At 41.3% G+C, this 14,106-nt stretch overlaps 1 protein-coding gene across 1 annotated transcript in view; it reads left to right on the forward strand.

Annotated features, from left to right (window-relative positions):
- The window catches only part of GLP1R (glucagon like peptide 1 receptor), a 177,083-nt gene that overhangs the window by 68,284 nt on the left and 94,693 nt on the right, over positions 1-14,106 (forward strand). The window contains exon 3 of the mRNA XM_061624898.1: positions 6,567-6,671. Within this exon, the coding sequence (XP_061480882.1) occupies positions 6,567-6,671 (105 nt within the window). The remainder of the gene's footprint in view (positions 1-6,566; positions 6,672-14,106) is intronic.

A 14,106-nucleotide genomic window follows, 5' to 3' on the forward strand; every position in this document is an offset into this window, starting at 1 on the left:
CCTTTCAGTTTGTCAGTCTGGCCTGATTTACAGTTCTGCAGGCCATAGTTCATCTTCAGTTTCAAGTTGGTAATGATGGAAACAAAGATATTTTGTTAAGTTCTATAATGTGACCCTCACCTTCACCTGGGTACAAAGGAAGGATTATAACTCAGGTCTTATCCACGTGGGTGTGTAACTTGGTGCTAAAGATGCTGTTTTTACCTCTGTTTTCTGTTTGCACCATCCACAGTAAGGGCTCAATGCCAGCTGCAAACATGGTGTTTTCTAGTCACACTTGAGGGGAAGCATCAATCACACAGTTTCCTAAAGATCACACCCTCTAATTTAACATTTCCAATCCCTCTGGTTAACTGGCAACCAAGCATGCTCAGCTTGTTCTACCAGTGTTTCATTTTTTAAAAAACAACCCACAAGTGCAACTGGTATTTTCACTGGTACAATACAGATGAAATACAGATCCTTGTTTGAGCAGTGTTCTGCTTTTGTGCACAAGTTAGGGGGAAAAAGAAAAATAAGGCACCATTTGCAGCAACATAAAAAAGGCTTGTAGAATGGGAGAAAGCGCCAGAATTTTCTCTTCAGCCCACAGGAAATGAAATGAACGAAGAGAGGAGGAGGAGTGGGCGTGGAGAGGGGAACGATTGACACACCCACCTAAAAGCATTGGAGCAAAGTGTCTGCAAGCCCTAGAGATACAGAGTGAAGAATTTTTCCTTCCCTTTTCGGATTATCAGAGGATTGAGTTAGTACGGATTTACAGGGGGAAGCTGTGTGATAGCTTCTGTTTGACAGTAATGTCATGTGAACCATGCAAATTAAAAGGGGATGTGAGTAGCACCAGACACACAGTAAACCCCTGTATAGATGAGCCTTCAGTCATACAGTTTGCTTTGCCTGCAGAATGCCCCAAATTTATGACATCTCCAGGTGGAAAAGATTTATCCAAAACCTTGGGGAGTCACTGATGGTAAAAGTGAACAATACTAAGCTATATGGATCAGTGGTCTGAAAAAAAGAGGGCATTGGCTGCCCCCATCTCTGATACTTGGGAGACAAAATATGGAATGGCTCCACTTCTGCTTGTGTTTGTAACTTTAACTGCTGTGTGCTCGCGGGCTGTCTGTGCCACAGCTGTTCTGTGAGTGCTAGTCCATGCAGAAGTCCTCCACCTCACCTTACAATGTCCAGTGAGCTGTTCTTCCCTAAGGCTTCTTTGCTGACTGTATTCAGAGGGGAAAGGATTGTGCTTAATGCTATATTTGATACAAATTTATTTTAAAAGCATACATCCTGCTCTTGTACCTTTGACAAACATTTAGGACAGCTTACAATAAAAGTTAAAATGTTCAAACATTTAATATAAAGTACTGTAAACATCCCCCTCTAGGATGCACACCTTAATGTGGTGAGGGGGTTTGAGAGTGCTGAAGAAGCTGAGAGCAATGCCATCAGGAGTCTAGACCAAGAGACTAGACTGCTAGAAGTGGCACCCAAGGTGGAATGGTCAAAGCTGAGACACCAGACTAAGATGCATCCAAACTCAGAGAGAGGCAGTGGTAAACCACCTCTGAATATCTCTTACTGTGAAAACTCTATGAGTAGAGTATCTAAAATGCAACACGAGATAGTGCTGGAAGATGAGACCCCCAGGTCAGAAGCTGGGTCAAAGCCAAATGGAAGCCCAGAGGCTGATGCACACAGATGCGAAAGGAGAGTCTGGAGTTCTACGATGCACACAATAGGAACATGGAATGTGAGAAGCATGAACCAGGGAAAGTTAGAAATTGTCAGGCAAGAAATGGAACGTATCAACATTACAGTACTTGGTGTGAGTGAATTAAAATGGATGGGAATGGGACACTTTCAGTCGGGCAACTACAAAATATTTTATGCAGGAAATGAGAAATTAAGAAGAAATGGGGTTGCTTTAATAGAGAGAAGTGATGTAGCAAAAGCAATTAGGAGCTACAATGCAAGGTCTGAGCGAGTGATATCAATGAGATTAAACAGGAAACCTATTAACCTAACCATCATCCAAGTCTATGCTCCAACAGCAAACGCAGAAGAAGAGGAACTGGAGAGATTTTATGCAGAAGTACAGGAAGAAATTGATCACACATCAAAACAAGATGTGCTGATAATCATAGGGGACTGGAATGCAAAAAGTAGGGAACAGAGAAGAACCAGGAATTGTGGGGAAATGGGGTTTAGGTGACAGAAATGAAGCAGGAAAAAGACTTCTTGAATTCTGTAAAGCCAATAATTTGTTTTTTGCAAACACATTTTTTGAGCAACTGAAAAGACGACTGTACACATGGACATCGCCAAATAGTCAATCTAGGAATCAAATTGATTATATAATTGGTAGCAGAAGATGGAGAAGTTCATACTTTCTGTGAAAACAATACCAGGAGCAGACTATGGTACAGATCATGAACTGGTCGTATCAAAAAACAGAGTAAAGCTAAAGAAGAACAAAGCAATCATAATGCCAAAAATTAATTTAAATAACATCCCGGAAGAATATAAAGATCAAATAAGGAACAGATTTGAGGCATTAAACTTAGTTGACGGAGAACCAGAAGAACTGTGGAGTGAAGTCAGAGACATTATCAGGGAAGAATTCAAAAAGACAATACCTCTTGTTAAAAAGAGAGAAAGACCTCAATGGATGACTTAAAGAGAGAAGAAAAGCAAAAGCAAAAGGAGATAGAAACACGTTCAGAACCCTAAATGCAACAATACCACAACTAGTACGTAGGGACAAAGAGAGCTTTTAGAAATAATTATTGTATAGAAATAGAAGAGGACAAGAAAAAGGGAAGAACAAGAGCCCTATTCCAAAAGATTAGAGAAATAAAAGGGAAATTTAAACCAAGAGTAGGGATATTGAATAATCACTGACCGACCGTGATGAAATAAAAGGAAGATGGAAGCAATACACTGAAGAACTCTGTAAAAGAGATGCCAGGATGACAGATTCATTCACAGAGGAACCGTATGATGAAGAACCAGACATTTTAGAATGTGAGGTGAAAGCTGCTCTTAAAATACTTGGAAGAAACAAATCACCAGGAACAGATGACATACCAATAGAGTTCAGACTGAATCTGTCCAAATTTTGACAAAAATCTGTCAAGAAATATGGAAAACTAAACAATGGCCCACAGACTGGAAGCGTTCAACATACATCCCAATTCCAAAGAAAGGAGATCCCAGGGAATGCAGTAATTATCAAACGATTGCCTTAATATCCCATGCAAGTAAAGTAATGCTCAAGATTCTACAACAAAGGTTCTTACCATATATGGAGCGAGAAATGCCAGATGTCCAACCTGGATTTAGAAAAGGAAGAGGCACCAGAGATCATATCGCAAACATAAGTTGGATAATGGAATGGACCAAGGAATTTCAGAGGAAAATCACCCTGTGCTTTATAGATTACAACAAAGCCTTTGATTGTGTAGATCATGAAAAACTATGGAATGCTTTAAAAGAAATGGGGGTGCCACATCATCTGATTATCCTGATGCGCAACCTATACTCTGGACAAGAGGCTACTGTAAGGACAGAATATGGAGAAACTGATTGGTTCCCCATCGGAAAGGGTGTGAGACAGGGGTGTATTTTATCATCCTATTTATTTAATCTACATGCAGAACATATCATACAGAAAGCGGGATTGGACCAAGATGAAGGAAGTGTAAAAATTGGAGGAATATCAAGATATGCAGACGATACCATACTACTAGCAGAAACCAGTAACAATTTGAAACGAATGCTGAAAGCACAAAAGCAGGACTACAGCTGAACTTCAAAAAGGCTAAAGTAATGACAAGAGAAGAGTTATGTAACTTTACAGTTGACAATGAGGACATTACACTTGTCAAGGATTATCAATATCTTGGCACAGTCATTAACCAAAATGGAAACAATAGTCAAGAAATCAGAAGAAGGCTAGGAGTGGGGAGGGCAGCAGAGAAAAGAACCTCAAATGTAAAGATGTATCACTGAACACTCAAGTCAGGATCATTCAGACCATGGTATTCTCGATCTCTATGTATGGATGTGAAAGTTGGACAGTGAAAAAAGCGGATAAGAGAAAAATCAACTCATTTGAAATGTGGTGTTGGAGGAGAGCTTTGCAGATACCATGGACTGCGAAAAAGACAAATGATTGGGTGTTAGAACAAATTAAACCAGAACTGTCACTAGAAGCTAAAATGATGAAACTGAGGTGATCATATTTTGGATACATAATGAGAAGACATGATTCACTAGAAAAGACAATGCTTGGAAAAACAGCAGGGAGTAGAAAAAGAGGAAGGCCAAACAAGAGATGGATTGATTTGACTAAAGGAAGCCACAGACCTGAATTTACAACATCTGTACAGGGTGGATCGCGACAGATGCTCTTGGAGGTTGCTGATTCATAGGGTCACCATAAGTCGTAGTCGACCTGAAGGCACATAGCAACAACAACTGTAAACATATGGTATCAAGGCAACATAGTGGTAGAAATAATTTAATCTGCTCAGAAATTAATCAGAAATAATCTCAGAAGTAATAAGAAATAATTTAATCAGTTTTGGTGGGACGAAAACATATTAGCAGCCTTAAAACTACAAGGGACTCAACTTGGAATGACTCTATCAGAAAAGAGTTTTAGATCCTGGACCAGTTACTGAAGAGCACTCCTGCTCCACTGTAACTTTCATCGAAGAAGGCTGTTGAGGGAGGAAGGAGCTGGACTTGGCCCCTTCCAAGATATGACCAGAAATAATCAATATGCTCAAATAAACTTAAATGGCCTTTCTATTCTTATATATTAAGCTGCAGTAGCAAAAGCTTCAGAGGAACTAGGGAAATAGTATACTACCAGATAGCTGGCAGAAAGCAGAGTTGTGGTTAAGGGAAAGATTTCAAAGTTAACAAGTACATTTTGAAACTGATATCAACTAGAGTTATGTGAGTGTGTACGTGACATACAAAAAGGCACTCATCACATTCGCCGGAAAGCCCCTTCTTCACTGCTATGTTGGATCTCCATATATGGTTATGAAAAGACGCCTTTGCTTTACCTATATAAACCTGTGTGTATTAAGCCGAAAGAGAGAGACTTTTTCCTTACTCTCTCCTGATGGCCATCGGTATTGTTGTTTGTCGATAAGCTTCTGCTCATTTGGCAGCTTAACCTGAAATTGGTCTGCATTGTTTTCCTTCTACTCTGTATTGGATTATTTTAAGTCTGTGTGTCATATCAGGAGGAAGCAGTCCAACAGCCAAATTAGACAAGATGGATCTCCTATCATTTTACATTTCTTATAAACATGTCTTTTTAACATGCTCTTGCAAAGTGCTTTATCACTGATATATCACAAAGTGTTGCATCATTTTGGCTATATGAAGGCACCAAAACCAAGACCACCGAAATGAGTGAAAACACATCCTGCTGTAATGTGTTCAGGTTTCTGCTTCCTGTCAGAATTGCTCTGTTGCAAAAGAGAATGACACTCGCTGATAGCAGTAATAGCAAGAAGGCATTAATTTCTCTTCGGTCTGTTGGGCAGCTAACATTATAATCCTAAACTGATGGTTTAATAAATCTGAAACTGAGGCTTTAGCATGTTGAATAAGCTATAATGCTGATTGGTGGCTTTTTGTATGGGTATTTCAGCAATATGTCAAAGTATGTAGTGCAGAATTAACAACATGGCAGGAGATCATTTCTCTTAGGGGAAAATATATAAGGTCTTTCGAATAATTGTTTGAACTAGTAAAAGCAATGCCAGACAAAGCAGAAGGATATTTGGGACCAGAATTGTACCACCAAGGGTAGCTGTTCTTCTTCATTGACTATAGTGATAATCTTGTGCACAGGTCGGAATAGCTGGTCAGCTGAGACAAGTGGAGAATTAGCAAATACAGCTGGAATTGATGATGAAACAGCTACTTTAGGCCAGGGGTTTAGTGAGGAAACCGAGCAAGACAGGATTTGGCTGAGAATGCATGATGCAGCTGTCTTGTTGAAGCTAAGTAGATTTGGGTCTGGTCAATATCTGGATCAGAGACCTCCTGGGAACCCCATGAGTTTCATGATAGAAGAAAAGGGGCATAGAGAATACATAAATAGAATGGACCTGTCAAGTTTTGCACAGTAACAAATACTGTGAACGGTTTGTGCAGTCTGTACAGAATCCTGCTGATAATGAACAGTTGTAGCTGCCTAGCAGCTTGCAGTAAACTGTAAAGTTAGAGTGGTGGTGAAAACAACTCCAGGTCCCTCCTCCTGGTGTGTGGGAGGGGGGTTATTAGGGAATGGGCTGTCTCATTATCACAACCCTCAGTTCTAGATTGGTTTTCTGTTCAATCTAGTTGCTTAACAGGGCTCTAGTCATTGTGGCTAATGACTGGTGGAAGACACAAATAACGGAGTTAGATCTTATTTGCACCTGTCAGACATTAAATTCTCCCTGACCTAAAGTAGATTCTTGCAGTACAGTTTTGTACAGCTCCTTCTTCATTTTTTTTCTGATTGTTTTTGAAATATTTTCTATCTACAGAAGACAAGTTCTGCAACAGGACATTTGATGAATATGTGTGTTGGCCTGATGGTGTGCCTGGCACTTATGTGAATATGAGCTGCCCTTGGTATCTTCCATCAGCAGGTGAGTACATTTTCCTATCCTGGAAAAAATTCAAATATATGGTATTTCTGTTCCACCAGCCTGCTAATTTTATTTATGTTTGTTGTATTTGTATTCTGCCATTCCTTATAAGAGCCCAAGGTGGCATAATGATTCCCACTTCCCATTTTATCCTCAAAACAACTCTGAGATAGGTTAGACTAAGAGATAGTGACTAGACCAAGGTCATCCAGTCAGGTTCATGGCTGAGAGGAGACTTTAGAATGGGTCTCCTGGGTTGTAGTTTGACACTCTAACGATGATAATATACTGGCTCTGGTAAATTGGCTAAAGACAAGCTTAGTTTAGCTGGAACTCTGCATGTACCCTGAGGCTATGTATGCAGTTTGACTTTGCGCTGAACAATTAATGCAAGCATCATTGTGGTAATTCAGTGAAAGCAGATACAGTGCAAGAACATAAGAAGAGCCTGCTATAAGAGGTCAGTGACCCATCTAGTCCAGCATCTGTTCTCACAGCCGCCAACAAAGATGTTCATGGGAAGCCCACAGGCAGGACGTGAGCACAAGAGCCCTCTCCCTTCCTCCTGCAGTTTCCAGCAACTGATTTTCAGAAGCATACTGTCTCTAAATGTGGAGGCCATCGCCTTTAATACCTTTATCCTCCATGAATTTGTCTAATCCTCTTTTAAAGCCATCCAAGTTGGTGGCCATCACTGCCTCCTCTGGGACCAGTTTTCATAAATCAAATATGTGCTGTGTGAAGAAGTATTTTCTTTTATCTGCCCTGAATCTTCCAGCATTCAATTTCATTGAATGTCCATGAGTTCTGGTAGTATGAGAGAGGTAGAAAAACATCTCCAACTACACTCTCCTTTTTGAGGTGAGGTGACCAGAATTGTACCTAGTACTCCACATGTGGCTGTGCCACAGATTTGTACAATGGCATTATGATATATTAGCAGTTTTATTTTTAGTACCTTTCCTAATAATCCTAGCCTAGAATTTGCCTTTTTCACAGCTGCCACCTATGAAGGAAGCCATCTTGCTTCTAATAGTTTCTTTGACTCTGCTAGTTAACCACACTGGCATCCTCTTGGCCCTGGTGGTACATTTCCTGATCTGCGGTGTACACACTAGTTGAGATTCTACTACTGTGTTTAAACAACTCCCAACCATTTTGGAGTGATTTTGACCCTCTTGACTTTGCCTTTCAGCTTCGCTTTTACCAATCTCCTCATCTTAGGAAGTTCTCTCTTTTGAAGTCAAATGTGACTTTGATGGATTTTTGTTTTTGGCAACTGTCCATTTACATGTATGTTTAATTTTAGCACTATGGTCATTGCTCCCAATCGGTTCAACAACACTTACATCTTGCAGCAGGTCCTGGGCGCCACTTAACACTAAGATGGTTCCATGACCAGTTCCATGACCAGCTGTTCTAGCTTATCTGGAAATTTTACCTCTGTCGTGACTGGAACACGTATGTAGCCAGCCTATGTGAGAGTAGTTGAAGTAACCCATTACTACAACATTTCTTCCTTTGGATGCTTCCTGGATTTCATCCTTCATCTCAAGATCTCTCTGAGCATTTTGAAGGGGGGGGGTGATAACATGTCCCCAGTACTGAATTACTCTAGGGGCCCAGTATCACTACCTGCAACAATTCTGTGCAGACGTAAACTCACTCTGATCATAAGATAATGGCAAACAATAAGTCATTGCAAGCCGGAAACAGGAGCAGGACTGCATTAATCCCCCAAACCTTGTGCCATACTTAATGAAGGAAACACCTTTATTTATCTATTACATTCTTTGTGAGGAATGGCTTCCCTCCAGCAAGCATATTCTGCCCTGATTATAATAAACAGTCTTGTTTGCATTGCCTGGGAAGGAGAAGGCTCTGCTATCTGCACAGTGTCCCCCTCACCCCCAAAATGATCTGATTGGTTAAAATGTCCCTATGAGCTAGCCTTAACTCTGTGGCAGGAAACGGAATTGCTATGACTCATGATAACCCATTACCTGTGTTCTTTGTTATTTAATGTTACCTGTGCCCATCCCAGACATAAACTATATCACCTTGCAAATTTAATGCCTGCTGCTAAGCCCCTTCTATCTAACCAGGGCCGGTTCTAAAGGGCAGCCAGGTTGGGCACTGGCCCAAGGGCCCCGGAGCTACAGGGGCCCCTGAGGGGCCCTCCGCTGCCCCCCCGCAATCCGCCCCCCACTTACCTGTCAGATGGCTTTTTAGTATTGCCCTTAATGAAGATGGTGGCCTCAGTTTCCCTAAGGTACTGAAGCCGCTGCCGCCATCTTAGTTGATGGCAGAGATGTGTGCGAGTAGCACGCACGTGTGCCATCAACAAAGATGGCCGCAGAGGCTTCATTCCCCTTAGGGAAGCCACGGCCACCATCTTCATTAAGGGCAGTGCTAAAACAGACCTTCATTAAGGGCAATGCTAATGCCCAGATAGGTAAGGGGGGCCATGGGGGGTGGGGGGGCCGGGGCAAGCTGATGCCCAAGGGCCCCCACATGCCTGGAGCCGGCCCTGTATCTAACTAGACCCCTCTTGGATCCCCAAGTTGTTCAGCTCTTTGGGATATATACATGCTTCTCCTTTTCAAGATGCCCTGCCCCCAAGGATTGTTGTGGGAAAAGGCTTATCTCTTTTTCTCCAGTCTCAGATAGTATTTCCCGCTTGCCTCCTATCCCTTTACCCTTGCGTATCATCCATTTTAGTATTAACCTTGCAGAAGGTACAGCCACTGTCTTCCTGAAGGAGGCCTTTGCTGTTCTTAACTACAACATTCTCTATATTAGAAGGAACCCAAAAGAAAATATAAAGTTCAGTTTTGGGACTAGTTCATCATCTGCCCTTTCCTCACCCTGGGTAGGGAGAAGGATTATTTTAACCTCTCTTACCACTGAACCCTAGTGGATCTTCATAGCCCAGCCAGGACCATCTACCACTTAGTTACAACCCCAGAAACCAGAAACTTAACAGCATTGCATGTCTTTCTACAACAAGAAATATGCAATCTTGTTTCATGTGCTGCTGCTTACTGCAGAAGCTGCCCTACTTTGATTTGGATTGGAGTCCTCTTTGTAGTGACCACTTAGGTGCTGGGCCATGTAGGTGGAAGATATGGTGGCACTTGATGTCAGCTGGCCAAGGAGGTAATTGGTTTATTGATTGGTTCAGGACTGTCAGTTTTAATTCCAAAGATCCCTTCAGAGTATATGGGTTTGGGGGGCATTCCTCTGGGGGTAGGGGTGGGGAAGAAATTTCTCACTTGACATTCTCATTTCTGATGTATCTCTTTGTTCATGATGAATACTGATTTAGTATTATGGTTGCTTGATAGTGACTATTACCTTGGGGTCATCTGAAAATTGAATTTACAAGCTCTTTGTTTCTCAGTCATTAACAAACATATATATTATTTAGAGCTATTTAAAATTTTGCTTGAATTAATGTGCAGAATTGTTAACTTCCCAATTAATTCATATAAGAGCCCATCATACATTCCAGAACTCTTTCCAATAATTCTTATCTTCCTTTAACTAATATTGTACATGCAGGATTAAATGCCCTCCCTTCACAAACCTATTTGTTTTCCATCTTTAGGACTCGGTGGAAGTCATTTGGCTGCTAACAGCACTAAAAATCATCACTGCAGGAGAAAGCCAAGATTTACCATAATCCTGTATCTTAATAAATTATCAGAATGTGCTGCATCTTTCATGTACCTTTGCAAATAAGCAAAAGCTAAATTTCCTGGGGTGGAATACAGTTTTCACTTAATGTTTGGATAACTTCAGAGACTGTCATTAAAAGATTGCAAGCCACTTTAGAAACAAATTAAGCTTTATAATCCTCTCATCCCTGTGGTATATCCTATTTTTTCCTCATTGTCCTGATAGACTGGATGATAGACTGTGGCAACTCTTGGCCTCCTCCATTATAAATGGGGTGTGTACTTGCGTGTGTGTGTTTTAATCTCATTATGCTTTTAACTTATGTTCCCCAAGACTCACCACAGCAACAATGCAATGTGGTCAGAGGTCTTTTTCCTTGGACCTTCATTAGGTACTAAAACCTAATTATAAGGATGGGGAACAACTGCTTCTGAGTCTCCTCTGTTAATCTGGGCATTACATCCTTTTTAAGAAAGCTCGGCCATCTTTTTCAATAAGCATGGATACAGAATGGATTCCCTTTTAGACAGGACTTCTATTAAAAAAAGTTATTATAAATAAGAATTGGTAAAAATAGCAAACTAAAGGAATGCTTAGATGGACATTTCACCACTTGGCTTGGGTTGTAGTACCAAGTAGCACTCAAGACTCATATACACGTTGTAAAAGTCAGGCCATTTCAGATAGTCCAAGATGGCAGCAGCTGCATAACTCTAGAACAACACAACTGTCTCCTATTTCTGCCATTAGGTAGAATAATGGCACAATGAAAAAGCAAGAGGTCGTGTCTCCAAAGTTCCATCTTTGTAATAGTATCCTGCCTCCGTGTCTCTTGGCCAGTTAGAGGTGGGCGAGGCAAAAATGAAGATATGCATCAAAGCAGCATAACTGCATTTCTGCCCAGTAACAAGATTATTACTGTTATTTATTCAGTCCTTACCTGTCCTTCATCATAAGGTCCCAAGAAGATTACAACAATCTGTATCGTCACCTTGTAGTGGTGAGTGGGCTTGCGTGTTCCAATGAACCTTGTGAGCAATGCCGTCGGGAGTCATGTACTCCCAGCAGGGTCACCCATGGCGATAAGGTCAAGGGAGAGGAACCAGACAAAGAACAATCCAAGAAAGTCCTCAACAGCAGAACAGGCAGAGGATAACAATGTGTACGTTAACAACGGCTGTGAAGGTGGATAAAGGCTGCAGCAGATAAAAGACTTCCAATCGTCGTGGTATCCATGCCATTGGATCAAAGCCTTTTTCTGTCAAGATTGTGTGTTGATTGTTGTGTGCCGATCTCCCCACATAAAACAAATTCACGCATAGGCGTCTTCCAACCAAATCAAAAATCCCATGGCAATCGGCAAATGTCAATGGGGGCAGGACTGTGAAATCCAGAAGCTCCTAGTCATGGACCGGCGCATGGGTGGTGGATACAGACAGTCGTCCTGGCTCAAGGACCGAGGCAGTTGAGTAGTTTGGCAGCTATATCCATGACTGAGCAGTCCTACTCAGGATCCACTCTGCTCACCCCGTATGGGGAGGGGGCTAGAAAAGGTGCCCAAAATATAGTCTGCCTCATCTCTCTCCCTGACTGCATTACCGCGTTGAGTGGGGTCACCACTTAGCGGTTGGAAAAGACAATTGACTGGAAGAGTTGATTGACTGGAAGAGTGGTGTTAATTTAATTATTGACTGTGGTTCTTAATAGTTTTATATTGTATTTTATTGTGTCAATGTACGTTGCCTAGAGTGGCCGTTAATTCGGCCAGATAGGCGACTCATAAATAAAGTTTATTATTATTGTTAATTGAATTTTGGAACATGGAATATACAGACATTGCTGGACAATACAAATAGTGAACATCCTGAATGCAGGATGCCATCATCATGAGGGAGTTGAGATGTTTTAATATTGACATAGCAGCACTCCAAGAAACTCGAAGAGCAGGAGAAGGACAACTGAAAGAAGAAAAAGGAGGTTATACTTTCTTTTGGAAAGAACTGCCTGAACAAGAGCAACAAATACATGGAGTAGGTTTTGCTATTAAAAATAATCTTGTGAAGCTCTTGTCAGAAGTTCCTATTGGCATTAATGAACGACTCTCAACTCTCCGATTAAAACTTGCCAAAACCCAGCAGGCAACCATTGTAAGTACGTATGCACCAACATTAGATGCTGATGAAGACACCAAGGAAATCTTTTATAACCAGCTGGACACCATCTTACCAGAGATACCTAAGGAGGATAAAATTATCCTCCTGGGCGATTTCAATGCAAGAGTTGGGCGTGATTTCGATTTATGGCCAGAAACCATTGGGAAAGAAGGAGTTGGCAGTAGCAACCTGAATGGAATTCTACTTCTGACTAAATGTGCAGAGCATAATCTTGTTATTACAAACACACTCTTTTGCCAGAAAAATAAATTTAAAACATCATGGAAGCACCCTCGGTCAAAACACTGGCATCTCCTGGATTACGTAATTGTTCATGCCAGAGATTGTCGTGATGTTCGCCTCACTAGGGCCATGACGAGTGCTGATGACTGCTGGACAGATCACTGATTAATTCGATCCACCATGGCCATTAATATTGTTCCTTAACATAGGCTCCAAGGAAGAAAACCAAGGTGTAAAATGAACATCCATGCCCTTCAAGCGAGCCTGCTTTCAAACAACTCTCAAGAAACATCTACCTACGAAACTCCCTGAAAATGTTGAGGAACACTGGATTAAACTGAAGACATCCATTATTGCAGCATGTGAATAAACTACTGGATACCAAACTAAGAAACATCAGGATTGATTTGATGAGAATGATAGTGAGATTGAACATATCATCAACAAGAAAAGGAAAGCCTTCCAGATATGGCAGAAAGACATTAACTGTGCTGCTAAGAAAAAAATTATGCCAGTGCAAAGGCTGAAGTCTAAAGAAGAACTAGAGAACTTAAGAACGCCTAGTGGATAAAAATCCAGCATTTTGCAGATGCTCACGATGCACAGGGCTTTTGTAATGCCACAAAGGCCATCTATGGACCAACAAATTATGGTACAAATCCCTTACGTTCAATGGATGGTAGCAAACTTCTTAAGGATAAAAAGTCTATTGCACTGCGCTGGAAAGAGCATTACCACAACCACCTTAATTGTAACTCTGTTGTGGCTGGTGAGGTCTTCTCATAAATTCTACAACAACAAACAAGAGACGAGCTTGCAGTATCCTCTAATTTGGATGAAGTCAGTAAAGCCATCAATCAAATGAAGAATAACAAAGCTAGTGGGCCTGATGGGATTCCTGCTGAAGTCTTTAAAGAAGGTGGGCCTGAACTTACACAACAAGTTCATAAGCTCATCGAAAAATCTGGATGAGGGAGGAGATCCCGGAAGTCTTTAGGGATGCCATAATTCAAGAAGGGTGATAGAACAGATTGTGGGAACTATTGAGGTATCTCTTTTCTAGCTACCGCAGGTAAAATCCTTGCAAGGATCCTCACAAATCGCCTCCTGCCGATCTCAGAGGATGTCCTCCCCGAATTTCAAAATGGTTTCCACCCTTCCAGGGCGACAGTGGACATGATCATCACTGCATGACAGCTTCAACAAGAATGCAGGGAGCAGAATCGACCTTTATATATGGCACTTATTGATCTGACTAAGGCCTTTGATACTGTGAATTGAACCGCTGTCTGGACCATCCTTCTGAAAACTGGATGCCCTGATAAATTTGTGAATATTTTGCAACTCTTTCATGACAA

The sequence above is a fragment of the Rhineura floridana genome, chromosome 4, assembly GCF_030035675.1.
Source record: "Rhineura floridana isolate rRhiFlo1 chromosome 4, rRhiFlo1.hap2, whole genome shotgun sequence".
Taxonomy (NCBI): Eukaryota; Metazoa; Chordata; class Lepidosauria; order Squamata; family Rhineuridae; genus Rhineura; species Rhineura floridana.